Genomic DNA, 23,661 nt, shown 5'->3' with positions numbered 1-23,661 from the left:
AGTTTAAGTCGAGTACTACTACATATAAAGATTCTCGGCTTTGTTTTTTTTTTTCCCTGCAAATCTGCAAAGATTCTCAGTACTTCTTCCCCAGGCAGCCATGCTAAAACCCAACAGCTTAATGTGCACATTACTTAGCACACGCATGCACTCTTTAGCCCCATGGCAATAATTTTCCAGGTTAACTACTCATATCTTACTCTTTAGCCCCATGGCAATGCTTATCAGCAACATCTAGGTAGAATTTTTTTTGCCTTCAAATATACACCAGGAAATCGACTTAGATATAAATCATTTTGCAATACTTGAAATAGTTCTAAGACCATTCAGATTTCCGTGATGAAAAATGCAAATCAAAACGTAAAAGGATTGCCTTGCAGTTATGGATTTCAGTAAGAAAAAAAAATACAAAATCGAAGAAAATCTACAAAACTTTGAAGCAAAGTAACGAGCTGCATAAAATATGGACAATGGTAGAGTTCTTTTGGTTTACAAATTAGAATGCAGCTTGCATAAAGTTTCTCTGCTGCTTCTAAGCGAATGGCAATGTCCAAACCCAATGAATCAACTTATAAGGCAAAAATTACTTATAAGAAGAAAATGAGCCACCGTACATGTAACTGATGGTCGGAAGTCAGCTTGCTAACAGATATCAATCCGGTGGCACTGTAAAACCCTCACCAAAACTCTGACGGAAACACTGATTAAAACTTGTAACAATTTTACATACATGCATGCAAATGTTGTCATGAACTATTGTTCACAGTTTCCGGCGAATTCCTTCTTTTCCAGATGACATAGTAGATGAGCCCTCCTAAAGCAACAAATATGACCAATCCATCAGCAAATCCGACTACAATCAACACCCACTTCTTCAAACCTGAAGTTTCTCCATGCCCCTTTCCGTTTTTCTTCAAAATCTTGATCATGTATTTTGTCTCGTGTCTCTTCTCAGTTTGCTTCACTCCCCTGATTTCTCCATACAAATGGCATTCTTTCGAGTTTATAACATACAATGCAGCCTCACATTCACAGTCATCAATACACAGATTTGCACATACCTGTTCGCTAATATGGACAGTAACATCCGAGCTCTCGAGTACGTTACTAACGCCTTGTAACTCAAACATTTCAACATCATTTCTGCCACAAAATCCATTAGATATCCCAGTGCTGCAATCAGAAGCAAAGTTGTCTCCGCTAGTGATTAACCGAATGCAGGAACACTCGTCAGAAAATGTACATATACCAGATGGTTTACAAGCCAGGGGAAGATCACATTTCTTATTAATTGCTTGAAAAGAAGACTCAAACTTTCCTTTTTCAGGTGAGAAGTAATAAAGCCTCATGTCTCCTGTTCTGTTCTCCAGTGCCAAAAATCGCAAGGGTTCAGTTCTTTCTGATTTCAGTTGAGCAATTCTCTTAAACTCATCGCCAAAGATTTCTAATCCCTTTGAAGTTAATCCCACAAACGAGAAATTCTGGTTGTTCGCAGGCTTGATTTTCCAGTAAGAATATTTCCACTTGCCTGAGTTCAAGTACAATGCAATTTTATCACTTTTGATTTCGAAAGAAAAGAATGAACTTGAATTAGTAGGAAAGGCAGTTAGTCTTGTTTGAACATTCAGTCTCTGGCCCCAAAGCATTATATTAGTCGGAAAGTTGAATGTCTGCCATTTTACCAGATTCAGTTGATCAACTAAAACCAGATTACCCGTTCTTAACAAATTTAGCCTCTGCAGAAACACAAAGACCAGATTATTCAGAATACTGCAGTGTTCAACTACTGGAAAACCAAAAACGTCTCGTCGTTGAGCAAAATAAAACATAATCCCTTGTAGGTACTTACCTCCACACCTTGTCCAGAAGTTCCACTTCGCCATCCAACTTGTTCTTTCGGACCCTTGAGCTCTAAATCCCCATCTTTAGTCAGCTCAAGCACACATTTATCCGTCGTGTAGAACTGTGAAAAATAGCCAGAAGTCCATACTTTGATGTCTCCTAGGAAAACATCAAGTGAGCAAGAGTATGATCCCTTCATTTCCTCAACACTGAGTGCAACTCTGAAATTAGGCACCGACTGATTGGTTTCCATTAGAAACGCTCTTCCAATGAATCCCCGAATATATGTCACCGGAACTGAAAGAATTATCTGGTATCCGATATGAATATCAGGGTTGCAGCAAACACAGGTGAACAAGTGAATGAGAAAAATGTATAACAAGAATCTCATGTGTATATGCTGAATTTGCTGTCTGCACATTTCACATTTAGATTGGATGTTATTATTTTCAGGGGAAATTATAATTGACTGAAAATAAAAAGGCAGTATTGATCATGGCAACCCACTATCTTGAAAAAGTGCTTCAACTTTAATTTTAAATGTGGTCTATTTTGACAAAGGTTACTGTAGTGGGCTTGTTGTTTGACACTCTGGGGAAAAAGTAGTGTTCCCTCTATTGCACTGATGACAGTACTAATAGTTAAAATTTATTTTTAATATCATGCATGTAATACTTCTGAGTCATTCATTAGTAACACATCTTATGAGAGATTGGAACAGGGGCGGGAAGGTTCAGACCTGAAAATGTTAACGGCTCAATTCCCTTGAAAGCTCGTGTTTCAAACTTGATCTCTGATAGCATGTTAAGGTAACAGTTGCCGCCTAAAATGTTATTTCTTAGAGAATATTATCAGCGGCTCAAACCAAAAACACGATATTATAAAGTAGTGCACAGCGTTCCAAGTATCTGGCTGTTTTGTTAAAGTACTGGTGGAGCACACGGAGCAGGTGAGAATTGGCCTGGCTATGGTGAAGAGCAGATGAGTGGCTTTTTTCTTTTGGTGGGATGGTAGGGCACGCTGAGTGGATTTTGTCAGTCTTGTATTTCTGATTATATGACTGCTAATGACAAATGCCTCACGCTTGAATGATGTGAGCAATTTCAATCTAAGTGTGTTTCAAAGCATATTACAAGTTGCGAACATCCTCATGGTCAAGTAATGTCACTTTAGAGTTTTGGTTGGAAAACTGGCACATACTCGACCATGATAAATTATTAAGCATAAGACATGCTTATCTATTAGACCATATCCTGCGGGTTAACATCCTTCAACCGATGCCAACTTTACAACATAATCAATCTTTTTTTTTTTTTTTTTATGTTTTCTCTTTTACATATTACTTTTAGTATTCTTTCTTAAAAAACACTCCTATTTTTGACATTCCTAGATGTCAATTTCACCTAATATATTTATATTCACAAAAATATTTATACATCATTAGGTCCACAAAATGATGTTGGCACCACATGACACTTCACTAAGCACCCCAATGACATTTCTACATCTCCGATAAAGTGCTAACAAGGATGTTTTTGCCACGTCATGCCACGAGACGTTGACAACTCTCTTGACACCTTTTGTTGGAGATGCTCTTACTAATACAATAACCTCTTATAGTGGCGGAACCAGGACTAAAAGTTAGGGGATACTTGCATAAATAGCTTACTCAATATATATCATCATACTATCATTCAGTCATGCATCTCCCATCCTATCACGCTAATAAGTCTTGATCGTTTTTATAGCAGAAAAAACTATCTCAACAATAGCAATGACAACAGGTAAAACTAGAGCTAATTCAACCAGAATATAAACTAAGAGATAAGCAGTGTGTCTTAACCGTCATGACAGAAAGATTTCATATACTTTGAAGTCCAGATTAATCTTTATCCGCTCTCACATCATAGATAAACTTGTCTAACTCATTTGATAACAACTTCAGGTCTAGTAAAGAGAAATCCTTTGGATAAAATTGTGCAAGGCAGAAAATTAATTCCTAGGATCCAAAGAGCAAATATAAAGTAGTAGCTTTATGTTTCCTTCTGTAAAACGGTTATCCATCTCTTGGGAAATAAGACTTATGAGAGCATGTCCAAAAGATTCTTCATATGGGCTCTTTAGCCTAAATTTGAAGAATATGGAGATGAAATGAACTCCAGCAAACTCCTAGAAGATATAGATAGAGAGTGCATGTAGGGAATATTGTTAAGAGTTGATTGTTTATATTATTTTTAGAGAAAAGTTAAGGAGTTTGTGGGAGTTGCTCTCAGTTTAAATGTATTTGTTAATTAGACTCTCTTTAGACGAAGTGCCTTTTCTTTTCCATTTTTTCCAATAAGTCCCTCCCTATGACATATATAATTCAGCGGGGGCTAAAACAAATTATACTGACATCAAACTAATTCAGCGGAGGCTGAAAAAAAAATATACATTATTTTTTCGAGGTTAGGGGGGGCTCTAGCATCCCCTAGCCCCCTCTGGTTCCGCCACTGACCTCTTAGTCTAATTAGACATGTGTGCATGAGACATGGGTGCTCATTATAAGGAAATAAAGAAGAGGAGGAGAAATTGTACTTACACATATCTTTGTTGAATTTCAGGTGGGTTGAAAGTGGAAACAGTTACTAATATCGTTGTTTGAATTTCAGGTAGGTGGAAACTGAAAACATTTGGACTGTCGAATTGGGCCAAAAGATGTGGAGGACTTCAACTCTGAGAACCATCAAAGCCCAATACTTTGAATGGACAATATGTAAGATTCATACTCTCATTTCTCCATGGTCGAATGTAACATGATGACATCTGTGTTACTGTGTAGACATCTTTATCATTTTAATGTAGAAAGTGATAGAACTCATGTTTCTTACTAATAGTTAGGATGCTTTTGAATCCTTATATATGTACTGTGAGTAGTGTCCCAGCCATCTCTGTTTTGTTATGTATTTCAACCTGCAGCAGTTAATTCACTGCATACTTTATCTCGTATCATCTGTATTTTAATCTGGGATTAGTTTTGAGAACTTCCTAACATGCTACTGTTGAAATATAAGGTATAAGATCCATAAAGAGGCCTCCTCTAACACCTTAAGGTTTTAGAGGGAATGGTTCTCTACATGGTAGATGAATTGTGTGCATACAGTATCATAAGAAATATATAACTTAAATTGATACTTGATCAGCTCTATCAATAACCTGTTAATTATAATACACAGACATTCATTCATTTATGAAACTACCTTAGCCAACCACCCTTAACCCTGACTAAGGAAGAACCATACTTAATCTACCTCATCATAAACGCATGGATACTCAAAACTCCCAACACTTAAATGAACCCCATAATTTTGTATCCACCAACCAGACGATGGGACGAATCAATTCGAGGTTTCAAACTATTAATAAGCAAACATATAATAGTATCCTCACCTCACCTCATGTACTGGCCCAGAATAAATAAACATCAACCCCTCAAAAGTTATTTCTTGTTGAGCAATCCGAGTCATCATGAACACGTTCAATTATTATAGTGCCCAAAAATACAAAAACAGAAGCTTCCCTTGCCCTGAGTTCAATTTTAAAGAGATAGCTCCAAGAGCTCAAGGCCGGAAAGATTCCAGATCCAGTGTATTAAATACTCGGACAGGAACATATAACTACACAACCTTTGTCGAGCTTTTGAGGCATTGAATAGAGTCACACAAGCTAAGATATACAGATACTACATTTAATCGTTGGCTGTGTAGGAACTGAATTCCACCAGAAACAGCTGCAGGTCCCTTTCCTTCCATTTTTTTCATCTTATAATTATGAATTTAGTTTGCAGACTCTATTTTTTGAATTCGACACATAATTTAAGTATCTAGATATTGTTTATTAGAAAACATAACATCTGAATATATGCTTGTATGTGAGATCTGCGTGGGGTACTGCATTCAATTCGATGTCAGTCCTGTATAGTTTATGAATGAATCGAATTTTCAAGGAAAGTTTCTTCGAAGTTTTGTATAATATAATCTGCGAAAAACTACTTCTGGTGCCATTTCTGCGTCTAGTATGTACCTTGTGACCGATTTTAATAACAGGTTAAAAGTCAATGAATAAATAATAATGTATGTACAGTAATATATGATTACCAGCAGCATCTTTGATTAGTAGTTTAGTACTGACATTTTAACTTCCAGAATTGCGGATCTGCAGTTTTAGCTTGGACGAGAAGATGTTCAAATTCGCAGCTGCTTCACTTATAGCTACCAGATGCATATGCAAGAAGAATGTAAATCAATGCTTAATTCAAAAATGTCAAGTCAGCCACGTTATTAGAGCGCATTTAGCGTCTTCACCATACATGACCGCGCATTTAGCGTATTCCATTCTAAAGTCATTAGTGTATACGATAATTTAGTTTACAGTATCTGATATTATTTCTGCCCAGACTTGTAATTAATTAATCAAATCCAATTCAAATTCAAATTCAAATTTTTATTGGTTATTAAAAAAAAGACATTTGTCCAAATTCAGAATTTGAAATAAGTTTGAAGTTCGATCCAAACTAAGCTCAAAAAATGATTGGATTGCTGGATAAATTGTTCATAGGCATGTTATTGGCTGCAGTAAAAAGAAAAGCTTCATCTCTTAAGTTTAAAATCAGGATCTAAGTTTGATGCATATAGAAGAGATTACAATTCAAGAAAATATATATTCGAATGATCATATATTAACTTGGTAGAAAAGACAGGAACTTATGATATAAAAATGAATACATAGCACAGATGCAGATCAATGCAGTGACATGAGGGATGCCTACACTGATCTGACTCGCCAGTTTGTCCGCAGTTGACTCGTAAAATTTTATCACAACCAACAATTTAAGTAAAATCAAGCAACAACACTAGATGAACTGGCCGGCCATTCTAGCTAGTACAATCAATCTCCCACATAACCGAAACAAAAGATTTAAGTATGACAAGGAATGAAGGAAGCGGTAAATATCATCACGCTACTTAATTAATTTTCCTCTTAAGTACCTTAACCGAATCCAAATCCACGCAGACCGATAGCATTATGTACTTTCTTAATCATCACAAGTGAATCCCGAAGCACACCAGCATTGAATTATGCAGTGATCTTTTTTTGGTCACGGAAAATTCATATATATCACGGTCATCAAAAGCTGATCCTATGCTCAGAAGCCGCCTTCGCGAGTGAATCACACGAGCCTTCTCAGAAGCGGAGGAATACGAGGATGATGAGGACGATGACGAGGACGGTGATGATGAGAGCTGATTTTTCTTATAAGGCGGAACGATATTCTTGAGGTTGTTGATAATTATCTGTGTGGATCTTGACATGGAATGAGTTTTAGTAGGTTTGTGATCGCGCGTGGGGGTGAAGTAGAATGAAGGAGGGGGTCTGAGAGTGGGGGGATTGTTTTCGTGGTTCTTGGAGGAGAAATCGTGCTTTGGAGTTCCGGGCTGAGTTTCCCAGACGAAGGGGACAGCGCTTGGGACGTGATCTGCGTAGTAGACTCTGAAGGAAGGGTTGGCTGCGGAGGATTCTTTCGAGAATAGGCTGGAGAAAAGCTTGTCTTCTTCCTTCAGTCGGGACCCGAGATTAGGGTTGCTTCTGGATTTCAGCATCTTGATTCGAAGGAGGGATGAGAGAAGATGAAATGTGTGCGGGGTGAGCTTGCCCTCTTGCTTAGTCTTTCCACACAGTACACACACGTATTTATATATGCGATTACATGTCTCATAAGGGTCAGCAGTGCCTGATAATTGATTATTATAATATTTTTAATGCTACGAACACTTTCAAATTTTTTCTCCTGTCAGACGATGTGGCTAATTAATTTTAATTAGATGAATTATTGTTAATAATAATATATTATTAGTATTATTAGTAGAACTAAATACACATTGCGATTAAAGAAAAAAAAAATTAAAAACACTTTTTGAATATCTATTTTTCATAAATTTTATAATTAAAAAAATTAAAAATTCTGACAATTTCTTTTCAATTTATTACATTCAGAAGGGTCAAGTTATTTATATACGGCTTAGATATTTATTCGATAATTATATTGTTCTTATTTGTAAAAAAATACATTCTCATGACAAACGATCACTTGCGAGTTGCGATTGGCGAAAAATTTATGGTATGAACTGTGCAGAGAGGGGGCATTGATCACACACATGCAACTATGCAAGGGTATATAAATCCCGATATTTTAGCACACACCTGTAAATACAGTGTTACCCTTTATGGATGCCACAAATTTGAAATAATATTTTAATGTACACCATGGCCCCAAGCCATGCTAGCTGCATGCTTTCATAGTTTCATTTGCTATTGCATTTGACCTTGACCACTTCCCCCTGCTTATAGTGTACTCTTATTTTCTGTTAAAAAAATTGAATCATGTGAGGGTCTCTATTGCAGGTCAGAGTAACATGTACTACTCATTCAATTTAAGTTTATCTATTTTAAATATCTTCACATTTTAATTTAGAAGATTATTTTGTTCTTCCAAACACGGAATCTAGGTCTCCATGTATAAAATATCAAAGAACTGGGATTGCAATAAACATACATTTGTCAAACAATTAAGCAAAGGAGAATGCAAATTATAAATGGCACGTAAAGAAAGTTACTAGAGTCACAAGAGTCGCATGCAAGTTAATTTGTTGTCCCAGGAAAGTACACTAGTCCTGGTCATCTATTATAGGCTACCAATCCCATTCTGGTAAATTGCAGCACTGATCGATATCTATGCAAGGGCCAAAATCAAGTGATGCTGATCCGAAACGAAACTCACTCGTCTAGTTGATTTCGAAATAAATGACTCTGGTCCTGGCCTCCCTGAGTAGTTATGCAAACCCTTATTTAATATACAAATATCATGCACAATAATAATTATATTTTGATATTTATCCATCTACCCATCCTCTATATTTAACGTATATTTCAACCACTATGCACGCTCATGCACTTGTGTTGCATCACGTACTGCATCCTCCTCCCCTTAGCTGGAAAACGACCCCTCAAAATTATAAGGCTGTTCGCTTATTAGTATTTTGTTTTTAGGCTTTGCTAGAGAGCACGCCTTTTAGGAGCCTGTTTGTCTAGATTTTAAATTATTCTAGATTTTAATATCAAAAGTATCTATTTTATGTAATAAGTAAGAAGTCAGTTTAAAATCACAAATAAGCCAGAAACCGACTTATAGGACTTATGTGCAGAGGTTAGTTTGAGAAGTCAGTTTAAAATCACAAATAAGCCAGAAACCGACTCAAGGGCAGAGGTTAGTTTGAGGTATTTTTTTTTCAGTAACTTAATTTTCTTAAAACTTTTTATTGATAAAAATTATCCATAAGTCATAAGTTAAATCACTTTGATTTTTATTATTATATTTTTAAGAACTTATAAGTCATTAATAAGTCAAAATTATCCAAACAGACATTTTACGCTTCTAACCTATTAGATAAGTCACGTTAAATTATAAGTCATAAACTTAGTCAAACGGCTCTAGATCTTCGTCTTAATTAATTCCTTACAAAATTTAACCAGGATCTTGTTATTCTTACACCTCATATGCTAATTATTGGTATGCTGCTAGCCATGTTTAAAGTGATAATATATATTGAGATTTAAAAAATATTATTCTACTAAAAATAATACTCCATTTAGACCGGGATAATTGTATATATTATGTGAGCGAGATTAATTATTACTCCTTTAGCCGAACTTCAACTGTATACCAATCCAAGCATTGTAATCTTGAGTGTTACGTACTGTGGTACGCAATCAACGTATATAATGCTCTAGTTATTTCTTAGCTGCATTATACAGCATGCATGAGTTAATTAATTACGATCGTCAACTATCGAGGTAAAGCAAAAGCCAAGCATGAGAAACGACTCTAACTAATTCATTTTATATTTTTGTATGCCAAAGAAATGCATGAATATAATTAATTCTCCAACAAGAATGTGAGGCCTAAATTATATAGCTAGCAAGTTGATATAATTCATTGTAATACTGTTCGTCTGACAATTTTACAACTGAAATATTAACCGTAAATTTCATGTCATAAGAGTGCGACGTTTTGTGCTTAAGTATTAATTATCATGTTGATTATTACTATAATATTTTGATCTGATTATATATTCAGCAAATTATGTGGGTGTTTGGCCCCCCTTTTAAGTCGGGCTTCTTGACTTATAAGTTAGAAGCACTTATTTCGTACCGTTTGTGTAAGAAGTCAAGAAGCACTTAAAAAAAGTTAGGAATGCTAGCTTTTGTTTCAGGGCTTCTACTTATTTCCCAAACACTTTAATCACTTATAAGTCTTATTTTACTTTTAACTTCTACTCCACTTATTTATTTTAAGCAATAAGCACTTATTTTAAGCTCACCCAAACGGCCCCTATGTCTTGTTCAGTGTGTTTCAATCTTCGGAACGCTTCATATAATGTCATAATCTATTTTTAAATCGTTACTCTAGGATGACAAAAACTGATTAGTACACTTAACTAACTTTTTTTTTTTTTTTTTTTGAAAATGAGAATGAATCTCAACAATATGAAACAGCAGTTCACCGTGATAATTCTTTCATTCAAGAAAGCTTATTATCTAACCGTCGGACATGCAAGATGACCGGGGAAATTTAGACAATAAAACTTTAATGTCCGAAAAGAAAAACCCGTCTTCTTCCAAGAATCCTGAGAATAGAAGAAAGAAAACAAGAATAATATAAGTCGACATATATAACACATTATATATATTATAAAAATAAAAGATAATATATCCAATAATTAATTAATATTAAAATCGCGTGTATATTGCATGAGATGATCAAAAAATTCCCACAATTATGATAACTCATAATTGAGACAATTAAGCTCTTAATTAAGGTACAATTAATAAAATATTAACGCCCTTAATTAAGACACAATTAACGTCCTCAATTAAGGCCAATTAACACCTCAAATAAGGCACATTTAACTCCATCAATTATGGAGCACAAATTACACCCTCAATAAAGAGGCACAATTAACGCCTTTATTAAGGCACAATGAAGCGCCTTCCTTTTTGAAACCGGATCGCATGCTGATCCCGGAACTACCGTCGCCGTCGTCACCCTCGGCCACCAAAATGGTATATATATTTAAATGCATTCATTTACAAGATTCAAAATTCAAATAACCCATAAATGGTACAAATATATTTAAATGCATTCATTTATAAGATTCAAAATTTGAATCTTTTAATTAATCTTCTAATTACTACATAAAAGTTCAAATTAAAGTATGAAGAGAAAATTCAAATTTTAAAACCAAATAAATTAAAATAGTCAACTTGCCATTCACAAAAACTAAAATTAAGACCTACATTTACTACTATTAAAATCAAATAAATTCCAAATTTTCAAATCTAAACTAAAATCATGCAACAAAATAAGTCAATCAGAATAATCTAATATCAAAACACGCGCTAATTAAGCACCATTACACCACCTCCACCGTCACCGTGCAAGAACCGGAAAAACACAAACATTCATCATGGACACTAGCGAAAACTAAAAATCGAAAATGCGAATCCAAAACTCAAAAATGTAACTAATCATATGATATAAAAATGATTACAAATACCCAATCTCCTCCGAATCAGGCAAAATAGATCAAGAAATGACAAAATATGATACAAAACAACACATACACTAATAGATTCAAGCACACCACACCATTATACTTAATCATGAAAATTATGAACCACACCATAATAATATATACTGTGAATCCATAAATAATCACATAACCATAATCATGAAGTATAATGTATTGGAAAGATCGCACCTTGTCGAAAAGACTAAAAGCTTTCTGAAACTCGACAATCTTATTTGGAGGAATGGCGCGACCGGGATTGTTAAGCATGATCCGACTAACAATCGATCGTATACGATCATTGTCATTCCCACTCCACTCAAAGTCATAACACGGTAACTATAAACTCGATCTTAGTTTAAGTGAGTATCAGAATTTTACTCATAGTTGGCTAGTTCTCATATAACCCATAAATTGGACATGGAAAATCTGAAGGAAACCGAAAACTTTGCTGCAGGTGTTTGGAAGACTTGGCTACAGTATTGACAAACATTGATACACACAATATCAATCGATGCTGTGTTAAGAATGGGAAGATTATCACAATAATTTTCTATTCGGCTCTTATTGTAGGAATAATATGGTTTTTGTAACATAGAATTATGAAAATTTAAAAAAGCAGGGAGGGAATATGCAGAGCCAGAACTACGGAGGAGGAGTGGGAGGCATGAGCCAAACACAGGGAAATGGTGGTGGAGGAGGTACGGGAGGTGCGCCTGCACAGCCAAGGCAGAGAGTCAGGGCTAATGTAGATTTTAAGTGACTTTGATAGTACACTTAACTAACTTGTATACTTAGTGAAGCTTGAAAAGCTTTCAACAATGAACTTTTATCATTACAAGCATATGCTTCGAGCTGTGCAGTTGAACTTTATCACTGGTATTATAATGAAGCAAATTTGCTGTATTCCTAACGTACCTTATATAATAAATCTACATAATCTACCTTAAACTTTGGTGATGTTTAGTATTACCCGTGTAAACCTTTTCTGTTTAAATTTAGTAGAATCAATTCAAATTTATATAATATTACATATGTTTTTGTTCAATATATAAACACGTAACTCCAAAAATATATACAAATCAAAAAACAATTACTCTATTATTTTAATATAAAATATATATTTACCGGTACATCAGCTACAATTCTATGTAACAGACTCTATTTTTGTATATATAATATACAAATTTTTTTATTAAAATAATAAATATTTATAATTATTTAATACTATTTGATAATAAAATTACTCGTCCACGGGACACCCGAATCATAGTGACAGAAGAAAAAGATCAAAGTCAAAAGGAAATTCCAAATGTATGGAATCAAAAAATTTCAATACATTTGCTCCAATTGCCCGAATCGAGTCGAATCCTGTCATAACGTGAAGTGACATTGCGAGAGGAGACGGCGGCGCACGTGTATGCGTGTGTGTGAAGCACGTGATAATATCATGCACACCCATAAGGAGCACACACCAACACCATGCATCCTCACACATCTTATTAGTCGTGCATTATAGTTGTTTGTGAGGTACTTCCTCTATTTTGTTTTATAGGTCATTTTAGAAAATATTGTTAGTTTATAAATATAGGTCATTCTCTCATTTCAAAAATAATTGGGTTGTCTAATGACTTTTGTTACCCTTATTTAATACTTCCTCCGTTTCAATATACATGTTCACTTTCAAGAAAATTTTTTGTTTCAAATTACTTGTCCAATTCAACTTTCAATGCAAAATCATATTTCCAAAGTCAATTTTACTCCACATATCTCTTATTTATATTTCCTAGATCAATCTCACTCCACATATTTTGATCATTTAATGGAATCAATTTGTGAACAACCACTTTTCTTAAACTGTGTGTTTTTTTTAAAGTGGACATTTAATTTGAAACAGAGGGAATACCATGAGTCAAGAGAAGAAAGAAGGAGAATAAACATTAAATGAGGACAAAGATGAAAAAGAAAGGGCTAATAATACATTTTTGATGTAACAATGAACTTTCTTAATCTGTGTTGGAAAACCTTAAACGACTGATAAAACAAAACATAGGGAGTAATATAAAGACACCAACTACCTATCAATCTATCATCAAATTTATGTGGAATAAAGACACCCACCACCTATCATCAAATCTATGTGGAATTCAAGCAATCACAAGACCCACTAATTCAAGCTAGTTTTTTCAACTCCATTTATTTATAGATTACACTAAGAAAATGTCTTACTCCCTCTGTTTTGAAATAGAGGTCGTTTGACTTTTTTGCACGTATTTTTAAGTCTTTTGACTGCATGTTTAAAATTATTATTTTGTAAATTTTCTTTTTCTGAATAATAATATCAATCATATATTTTTATTCAAAAAAGAAAATTTCGAAAATAATGAATTTTAGCATGTGGTCAAAGGATTTAAAAATGCGTGCAAAAAAGTCAAAAGACTTATATTTCAAAACAGAGGGAGTATATCCAATCATGAAAGTTTCCGAAAATTACATTAAAAGTGTATTAATAATATGCAAAAAAAACTTTTCATTTTCTAACATCATGTTTATGATATATTATGAAAATATCGGAGATAACGAGAAGTCAAACTCGAGTCAATCAAACTCAATTTCAAGTGACTCGTCATCCTAGATTTCAAGAGATTAAAAAAGACTTTTATAGTAAGATCGTTATATTCTACTCTACTCATAGCGGTTTTTGGAAAAGAAATTAAATTATGTTTCGAAATATTTATTCCATTTCAAATTTTGATTTTCAAATGACATGATTTGATGTGTCGTTTCAAATTCTCAACTTCACACTGCTATTTGAATATTCTGATTTTCAAACAAAACTAAAATCCAAACATATTATTTAATCAAATTCAGTATTTCAACCTACCCCGTTATAATTGATGAAATGATTCGGGCCACAAATGAAAATAATTAGGGCGCATGCGTACTAGGTCCATCGCTCAGACAAAACGTATGGGCCATTATACTACAGTAGTACATAATAATTTTATTTATGGCCTTCTTAGAATATGATCCGTTATGTTATGGATAAAAAAGAAACTAGCATAAAAGCCCATGCGAGACACGGGGCTCTAGTTTTTGCTGTATTTTAAATAATACTCATATATCATTATATTGTTCTTGTACGGACCTTGAGTTTGTATTATGTTTTAAATAATATCCGTGTGTCATCATATTGTTTCGAGCGTAACTATTACGTTTTACTTTTTGACAAAATATGTAAACATGAAAAATGTAATATATGCAACCTAATAGCATTAATAGTAATAATAAGTACTATTCCCTTCATTCCATTTTATATGACCCTTATTCTTTGAGACATCTCTAAAATAATGAACTTTTTAAACACTACTTATCACTATTACACACACTACATCTAGGGCTGTAAATTGATACGGACTATCCGGTGTCTCGGCTCAAATCCGGCTCGAAAATATGATACATGTCTCATATCCGTTTTGAAAACGATCCAAACCTGACGGAAAAATTAAGCCCGTATAATATATGATCCCGGATACGAGCACACCTATACCCGCTCAGATTCGGTCTCATATAATTTTTCATAATATGATCCTACCCGAATAACCAAATATGATCCACGGTTCATATTCGATTCAAACTCATATATATATATATATTATATTTTAACACCATCATATTTGCAAGTAAATAGTCATCATTTTATAGAATTTTAATATCTTATTTAAGTTTATACCTTCATAAAATATGATTTATTTAATGTGATCATGCTTATTATCTTCATATATATTTAATAAATGATATATACCAACATATAACTATAAGTTTTAATTTAAAATTATTATTCTTTATAATATTATGTTTACTTAGACTAAATGATAATTATTTGAACAATTGAAATAATAATGATATTTAGTGTTAGTGGATCATATCCGGCTCATATTCGATGGATCATAAACTACCCGGTTAAAAAATAGAAAATACGATACTGGATCATATCCGGTTCAGATCCGAATCTCAAATACCCGGGATCGGATTATATCCGAATAAAACGATCCCGGACCCAAATCTGGACAAGCTAAAAATAATATGATCCGGTACTTGAGCAGAGGGGTACCCGGGATCACCCGGATCATTTTACAGCCCTAACTACATCTCTATTTTATACTCTTTTATATTAAATAAACACTATTACACTCACTACTTACCACCACTATCTCAAATCTATTATTAAATTTTGATATATTCCACCACTTTACCCACTTTCCAACTAAATTTACTCTTTTTTACTACTTTTTTCTTAATCTCCGTGAAAGTCAAATAAGGTCACTTAAATTAGGATGAAGGGAGTATATTTTTTAAAAAAATTATAGATCAAAAACTACATTTGAACTGATATTTCTATATTCAAATTCGTTAGGATATAGAGACCATTATCATATTATCTATGTTCAAAATTATATTCGAAATTAATACTGAAATTTTAAATTTTAAATATATTATACCTCATTAAAAGTATCTGTAATTTATTGTTGAAATTATTAAATTATTTCAACTAATATACCATGATTTTGATGAAAACCTGTTTTTGGTATATGAATTACAATATCCTAAATCATGATTAAATGAAGATGTGTGGTCCGCGTTGCCCTACATTTATTTCTTCTTTTTTGAGCGTACGTTTGCATAATTGTTAAAGTGATACATGATGGAGCAGATCATCAACACATTCTTTTTAGCATATGTTGCACACATTTTGTATAAATAAAAATTGAAACATATGTTGTACGTAAAAAGACACGTACCTTATTTTATTATAAAAGCATCAATTGAACTACTAACCGTATAATTGCACCCCAAAAAATTCTGGCACCTTTGATGTGTCTTATCCTTTTATTTTTCATATCAATTATATAGTACTTCAATGTATTATATTTTTATTGTTAATTTAAAAATATTAGATGAATATTACTTTGATACAGTATGTTATAACATTATCTCGTTATAAAATTTTAATTTTCTATAATTAGTTTTTTGAGCTTGTCTATTAAGACTTTTAATGATTTGTCATGTAATCGTTATAAAACAGATCTCAAACAAATGATTTTATGGAATTTCAAATAGCAAAAAAAAGAGTAGATATGAGTTAGGCATCATGAAGTTCATAAGACCATAAAATATTTAGTTCAATTAGTCATGTAGTTACTTTTTTAGCTTTGTGCAAACTCACATTTTTAATATTTTGATACTCGTATTTATTAGGAGTGATCAATGTGGCATATCATGTTCAATTGTTAAAGATCAAGTTATATATTCGATATTTTGAATCATGAAAAAACTATTCTTGTTCTAGTCCCGTTTAATCAGATATTAGTTTCACCGTATCGCGTCAGATTATCCGGTTCAGAATTAATTATATTTTATTAGTTTAATTTGTAAATGATTAATTTAACTGTAGTTTGAATCATTTTATTTAACTGGTATGTTATATATTGGATGAAAACGCGTTTTATTATTATGTGGTTGACTTTTGATTAACAATATAAAATTTCCTTAAATTCACCTTCATATCACAAGTTATAGTATTTCAAATACATATATCATCAAAATTATATCATTTAGATATATTTTCCGACACCAAATTTGATGTATTGTCACTATCCTTATATCTATAATTTTTTTAAAAAAAGATTTGGTTACACATCAAATTTTGAATTCATAAGTTTAAAATAAAAAACTATTCTACATAGGAATATTCTTTCAGTCACCTTATTTCGTGTTCTCCAAAATATTGTAATCTCTTTATAAATTGCCTTTTATAATAAAAGAAATTAATATGACATAGCCCATGTTGAAAGCCCATCAATTTTTCCTTTCAAAGATGCTCGCTTAAACCTCAGTTTTTGTGCTTATTTCTCACATTCATGACTTAAAATTTCTATAATATTGTATCGGTGCTCGTTTAAACTATTAAGTTAGATTTGAATTCGAATACGAATTATATCTATTTTTTGAAATCTGAATCATGGCACGAACCCGATTATTCATATTATTTTTAATTTTAAATTTATTTATGTAAATAATTAATTTATAGATATTAATCTATCATGTAAACAATATATGAGACTTAACTGAAATAATAACTCATCTCAAATAAATAAGATATTGAGACGAATATAAATACAAAAGTTTTAAAGTATGTGATTAATGCTTTTGAATAATAAACTAATTGTTTGTGTAGCTCAAGTGGTTTGAGTGATGTATTTGTATTGGAGAGGTCCCGAGTTCAAGCCTCATGAATAACATCTTTTTTATATATATATGAGAAGATGTTAGGTTCGGAGTTAGGCTCAGGTTCGGAGCAAGGTAATTTATTTGCTCAGGAGGGAGGCTTGACACGAACCTGTTGGGCTACTAGATGTATAAGTAGATGGGAACAAGTTTTTGATGCAGAAGGTGAAAGGGGAAATAGTTTGGGCTCCATGCATACTTTATGCATGGAAAATATGATAAGGCCCGTTGGAAAGGCGAGCTGACCAAGCTTCCTAGTTTTGTGGGAAATCCAACCGTTACTACTTTTGTCTCAACACTTGATGACTCCATTAAGTTAACGTTAGTATTCTCTTCTGTTTTTTACCTTTTCATTGTTTTATAACTTCTACTCCCTCTTACACACTTTCACTTCACTAAACAACTACTCCAACTCATAACCAAACAACAATGGCTGCTGCACAAAGTATCATTTCTGAATCTAAGATCCGGATGGAAATGATGGGGCCCGACCCACATTTGGATGATCCGGGAGAAACAGCAAAGACAAGTGCATCATTTAATGATGATTCAAACAAGGTGGTGATGAAGATGGTAAATGCAGAAATTGATACTTCAGCTCCGTTTGATTCGGTTAAGGAAGCTGTCACTCGATTCGGTGGACTTGGCTACTGGAAGCCTCCTCCAATTTCTGAGGTTCTCTCTCTCTCTCTCTCTCTCTCCCCCCCTCCCTCTCTCTCAAAAATTTTAGTTCATATTATTAGTCCAATGCTGTTATGATTTACTTTATTTTACTTCTTTTTGTAACAAATGTAATGAAAGTTAGTGTGCAATTGCTTATTTAAGCAAGCAATTTGTTTCTGATTGATTGCGTAATTTCAATATTTTAGTATTTTTATGTTCTTGATCTTCACATTGTTCTACTGTACTGGATCTTTTATTAGGAATGAACTTCGTTTCTGCATTTCCTCCTAGTGATTGAAACAGTGCTAGTCTGTTATGTTGTTACCCTTCTTTATTTAGAAGGCTGAGCTTTAGTTCTATTTTCCTCTGCATCTTTGCGGATTATATGTACATTGTGATTTGCCTTATGATATACGAATAAAGTTCAACTACTACTTGCGGTATGTACATTGTGCTTTGCCTTATGACATACGAATAAAGTTTAACTACTACTACAAGGTGGATCAGAATGTGCTTGTATTTGCCATATGTAATCCTTTCTGTTAATGAAGTTGTATCATTTACTTAATTATGTAGATGTTGATTCTTGTATTTCCAGAGCTCTAGTATACTTCTACTTGTGCTAAGAATTAAAGCATCATTACCATAGTACCTCTTCAAATGTGTGCATTTTATCTTCGGATTCACCATTTTAATAGTTTTAATTGAATGTAACAGCATGACCTTGATACCATGGATATTACAAAATTGGAGGCACAGGCTGTGCAGCTGGAGAAGGATCTGATTCTAAAAGAAAGTGAAACATTTCATCTCTTGAAAGACCTGGAAAACGCTAAGACGGTAGTGGAAACTCTCAAAGTGAAGATACAAAATGAAGCATCTGAAGTCAATGCAGCCCTCCTTCCTAACTTACAGGACAATGATGTGAACTTAGATAACAAAGAAAACCTTGCAGTTAGCTGTCAGAAGCCAGTTTGGCAATTGGATGCTTGTCCGTCGTCGACCCCTGATTCTATTTTAGTGGAACTAAAGCAGGCCAAGGTAAACCTAACCAGGACAACACATGATCTTGCTGATATTCGAGCTACTGTTGAGGCTTATAACACGATGATAGAGAAAGAAAGAAACTTGCTAGAGAAGACTCGTCAAAGGTTATCCTTGAGCACTTCAAATCTTTCCTCTCTTGGCGAAAAGATCAACCAGACAAATGAGGAACTGCAGCTTGTCAGAGATGCTAAAGCTAAAGGCAGTTCCGATCATACTATGAACATTGCAAGGGAGCTCCACCGCTTGAATTCAGAGACCGAACAGTTTAAGAAGATTAGTGAAGCAGCAAAATCAGAAATTTCAAGAGCAACATGTGAGATTGAACAGACTAACAGTGCGATAAAGACTGCTGAAATCAGGTTGATTGCAGCAAAAACAATGAAGGAAGCTGCTAAGGCTACTGAAGCTTTTGCTCTTGCTGAAATAAAGGCTCTATCAAACCATCAAATACCTTCTAAAGTTTGCCAGGACAATACTGCAAGAATAACTTTATCATTGGACGAGTACTATTTTCTAACCTCCAGAGCTCTGAGAGCTGAGGAACTATGCAAGAGTAAAGAAATGGATGCCATGCTTATAGTCGATGAAGCTAATGTATCACAAACAGAGATCCTAAAGAGGGTGGAGGAAGTTACAAAAGAAGTTAAAATCAGCAAAGACGTCCTGGAAGAAGCTCTGAACCGAGTTGAGGCTGCAAATAAAGGGAAGTTGGCTGTTGAAGAGGCTCTGAGGAAGTGGCGATCTAAGCATGGTAAAAAAAGACGGTCTGTACACAAATCTACAACCAAATTCAAGAACTCTCACCAGCAAAAAGCTTCACATGCGGTTGGCATGAATGGCCCAAATATCATGAATAATGACTCCAAGCCAATATTAAGACCCACGCTATCAATAGGCCAAATCCTGAGCAGGAAACTGCTTTTGGCTGAAGATTATGACAATGGTACGCGAGCAGACCATAGTCTAGAGAAAAGAACGCTTTCCTTGGGTCAAATGCTTGGCAAAACAAGCTGTGATAGTGTGCACGCCCTTGCTCCCAAGAGTAAGACCAGAAGTGATGACAAGCTGTTGTTACCTGCAAAGAGGAAGAAGTTTGGATTTCCTCGGATCTCACAGCTTGTGGCAAAGCAAAGCAAGAAGAGACAAACCTCATCCTCAAGCTCAAGGGTCACATTGTGCAGATCAGTTGAGATAAATTAGTAATTAACTTGTTATTCTTTAGACTTGCTTAACTATTTGATTGATTTCTTGATTTTTTAGTCAGTGATTTATTCTTTGATATTAGGCAGTGATTGTTTTCTTGGATTACCCCGTTTAGTTCTGGCCATCCATGGTTGTCTGTAAATTTCATTTACAAGTAACTCATTGATTGTTATTGTTTAAATCCTGGTTGCCAATATTTGAACAATCACTTTGTATTAACAAAAGCAGTTCTGGATATGTTATGGACTTGTTTTTCTGTTAACAAATTGTAACCAAAAAGTATTGAGACAAGACAAGCAATGCATTACTTGAACTAATCCATTCCCAAGTTCTATGTTCCTGAATTCCTTAAAACATGGACCCTGACTTGATGCTAATTTTCTGCCTAGGCCCATGCTGGTAAAACAGAAAATACCTAACTTCACTAAGATCTCTTTCGCTCCTATTCTGCTAATAAAATTATTTGGTGTGAGCTGGGACTTTTGGAAAATAATGCAATATTATTTTATGTCTCATTCTGCACTATATTATACAAGAATCATATGTTAAACAGAGTAGTGTATAATATGATCTCATTGCTCAAGGTGGGACATAAATGAAAGCTACAGATGAAGCATGTAGCAGTATCTCATAGTAAATCAAAATCAATTTTACACATCTTAAAAAATTCACGCATCTTAAAAAATGTTAGTTGAACATTTAGCTTTTTTGTTTATCTTTGATAAATACACTAAATTAAGTTATGTTGTTTATATATATATTAGGCGGAAATGAATTTCAATTTAAACAATAATTTTAGAAGGGAACAAGTATTTTCGGACAAATGGTTTTATCAAAAACATGTATTTTGAGACGGGAGGATTATTTATATTACTGGATCATGCTCGAAATTGGTGCATTGCCGACCACTGACCACCTCTTTGTCCAGCAAACATTTTAAAACTAAGTATCGTTCGTAATCAGCGTATATTTCTAATCTAGATGCAACCGTCCATGTTTCCTTACTTTTTAAGCTGACGACTCTCTAATTTTTTTCAGTGAACACAGACGCAGTATAAGAAAAAACGTACAAGTAATAAAATGATTAAACTAACCAAATAATTGATGGGGCAACTTAATCATCCCTTTCGTTTCATTTTCTGTCCTGCAACTGCAACCGCAACCAATCTCAAAAATGGTTGCTTATACGTCTCAACACTCCACTTAAAGTACTTAATGTGGACCACTTTACATCCACCGATCGGACTAATTACACAACTCATACATAATCATTACATATATGATGCATCAGTAACAGATTAGCAGCTGTAGTAATTTACAATCAGATTAGCCATTTTTTATTTCTTAATCATTCTCAACCCCTCGCCGTAACTTCTTAATCTTTGCCGTCGCCGTTGTCGGTAATTATTAGAATTCACACTCACCGCTTTTTCGGCGTCACCAAAAATAATCACAAGTCACTGTCTTTTTTCCCCTTTTCTTAGATGGCACTAATTATGAATTAAAGTGCTTAATAAAGCTCAACTTGTACTAGGCGGTTGATAAATCAAACTATTAAGCTGGGGCCTCAATTTATCCTTCCACATTTGTTCCACGCCAACTGTACTCCTCTTTATTTCAACCACCACCAGCTTCTCCGTTAACCGCTGAACACTCACCGTCATTTGGAATTTACCGTTTTGCCCCTCCATCTTCACGCTCCATCCTTGCTTCTTCACCACCGCCACGTTCTCCGTCTTCCCGACCTCCTCGACTTTCGCCAGTATCGTCTCCGGTGCCTCGGCCGATATGAACCGCTCTCCTTTCACCGAATTATCCGGTTTTTTAAACATACCGGATAAATTCGCCCCGGAGGAATACGATATGATATCAAATGCATTTAGATATTTATCAGCTGAATTTTCATCTCCGTGATGATCTTTGAGCTCCAAATGCTCCTCGTGAAATTTAATCTCTTTGTATCCTTTTCGGAACCAAGGATCACTGACGATCTCGTCGACGCTGATCCTTGTCTCGGGATTGGTGTCGAGAAGTCGACACAGCAATCGTTTTAAATCAGGCGAGGTCCATTTAGGGCACCGGAACTCGCCTTTATATATCTTTCGATACATCACCATTAGATTTGGATCATTGAAAGGCAAATAGCCTGCGTTCAACACGAACAAAACGATGCCGCATGACCACATATCGACTTTATCGCCTTGATAGCCTTTCTTCGCGAGAATCTCGGGAGCCACGTAGGCAGGAGTGCCGCAGAGAGTGTGGAGAAGGCCGTCGGGTCGTATCTGCTCCGTCACGGCGCTGAGTCCGAAATCGGTGACTTTAAGGTTCCAATTCTCGTCGAGTAACAGATTTTCCGGCTTCAAATCGCGGTGGAACACGCCGCGGGAGTGGCAGTAACCGATGGCGGAGATCAATTGCTGGAAGTATCGACGGCTGAGATCCTCGCTGAACCTCCCTTTCGCAACCTTGGTGAAGAGCTCGCCGCCTTTCGCGAATTCGAGGACGAAATAGATTTTCGTTTTGGTCGCCATCACCTCGTGGAGGCGCACGATATGAGGATGATTCAGGCGGCTCATGATAGAAATCTCTCTCTTAATGTGCGCCGTGAGATTGCCTTTCAAAACCTTCTGTTTGCTCACGGCTTTAATCGCCACGCTGTGGCCGGTGCGTATGTTCCTGGCGTGATACACTTTCGCAAACGCGCCGCAGCCGAGGAGTTTACCGAGCTCATATTTGCCGAAGAGATGACCAGGAGCTTCAGCCTCAAGAGACTGAATTTCTTCTATAACATCAGACATGACATGTAGTTCCGGTACAGAAATTAGAGAATGATCAAGGATTTGATGAGATAGAAACTATCTGGAAATGAAGAAACAGAGAGGACAGAGATTATAGGAAGAAAGAGAGAATTAGGGATTTGAGTGGCTTCAATTGAATGTACAGTCAAGGT

The 23,661-nt window shown here is 34.7% G+C and overlaps 3 protein-coding genes across 3 annotated transcripts; 1 reads left to right on the top strand and 2 right to left on the bottom strand.

Annotated features, from left to right (window-relative positions):
• Positions 1-353: 353 nt before the first annotated feature.
• Positions 354-2,359, bottom strand: LOC108198728 (G-type lectin S-receptor-like serine/threonine-protein kinase SD2-5). Its single transcript, XM_017366504.2, has 2 exons — positions 1,850-2,359; positions 354-1,736 (listed from the first exon to the last, which is right to left on the bottom strand). The coding sequence occupies exons 1-2, from the start codon at positions 2,261-2,263 to the stop codon at positions 747-749; spliced, it is 1,404 nt and encodes a 467-aa protein (XP_017221993.2). The 5' UTR covers positions 2,264-2,359; the 3' UTR covers positions 354-746.
• Positions 2,360-18,133: 15,774 nt separating this feature from the next.
• On the top strand, positions 18,134-20,813 carry LOC108199446 (WEB family protein At2g38370). The gene is made up of 2 exons (XM_017367256.2): positions 18,134-18,470; positions 19,176-20,813. The coding sequence occupies exons 1-2, from the start codon at positions 18,225-18,227 to the stop codon at positions 20,703-20,705; spliced, it is 1,776 nt and encodes a 591-aa protein (XP_017222745.1). The 5' UTR covers positions 18,134-18,224; the 3' UTR covers positions 20,706-20,813.
• A 962-nt stretch (positions 20,814-21,775) lies between these two features.
• On the bottom strand, positions 21,776-23,661 carry LOC108199447 (CBL-interacting serine/threonine-protein kinase 14). Its single transcript, XM_017367257.2, has one exon. The coding sequence runs from the start codon at positions 23,507-23,509 to the stop codon at positions 22,229-22,231; it is 1,281 nt and encodes a 426-aa protein (XP_017222746.1). The 5' UTR covers positions 23,510-23,661; the 3' UTR covers positions 21,776-22,228.

The sequence above is a fragment of the Daucus carota genome, chromosome 8, assembly GCF_001625215.2.
Source record: "Daucus carota subsp. sativus chromosome 8, DH1 v3.0, whole genome shotgun sequence".
Classification (NCBI taxonomy): domain Eukaryota; kingdom Viridiplantae; phylum Streptophyta; class Magnoliopsida; order Apiales; family Apiaceae; genus Daucus; species Daucus carota.
This window is presented reverse-complemented; position numbering and strand designations above follow the sequence as displayed.

Coding starts and splice junctions, on each gene's coding strand:
- LOC108198728 (XM_017366504.2), bottom strand. CDS start 2,263: ATGTGCAGACAGCAAATTCAGCATATACACATGAGATTCTTGTTATAC. Junction 1,737..1,849: donor CTTCTGGACAAGGTGTGGAG/GTAAGTACCTAC, acceptor GTGTTTCTGCAG/AGGCTAAATTTGTTAAGAAC.
- LOC108199447 (XM_017367257.2), bottom strand. CDS start 23,509: ATGTCTGATGTTATAGAAGAAATTCAGTCTCTTGAGGCTGAAGCTCCT.
- LOC108199446 (XM_017367256.2), top strand. CDS start 18,225: ATGGCTGCTGCACAAAGTATCATTTCTGAATCTAAGATCCGGATGGAA. Junction 18,471..19,175: donor AGCCTCCTCCAATTTCTGAG/GTTCTCTCTCTC, acceptor TGAATGTAACAG/CATGACCTTGATACCATGGA.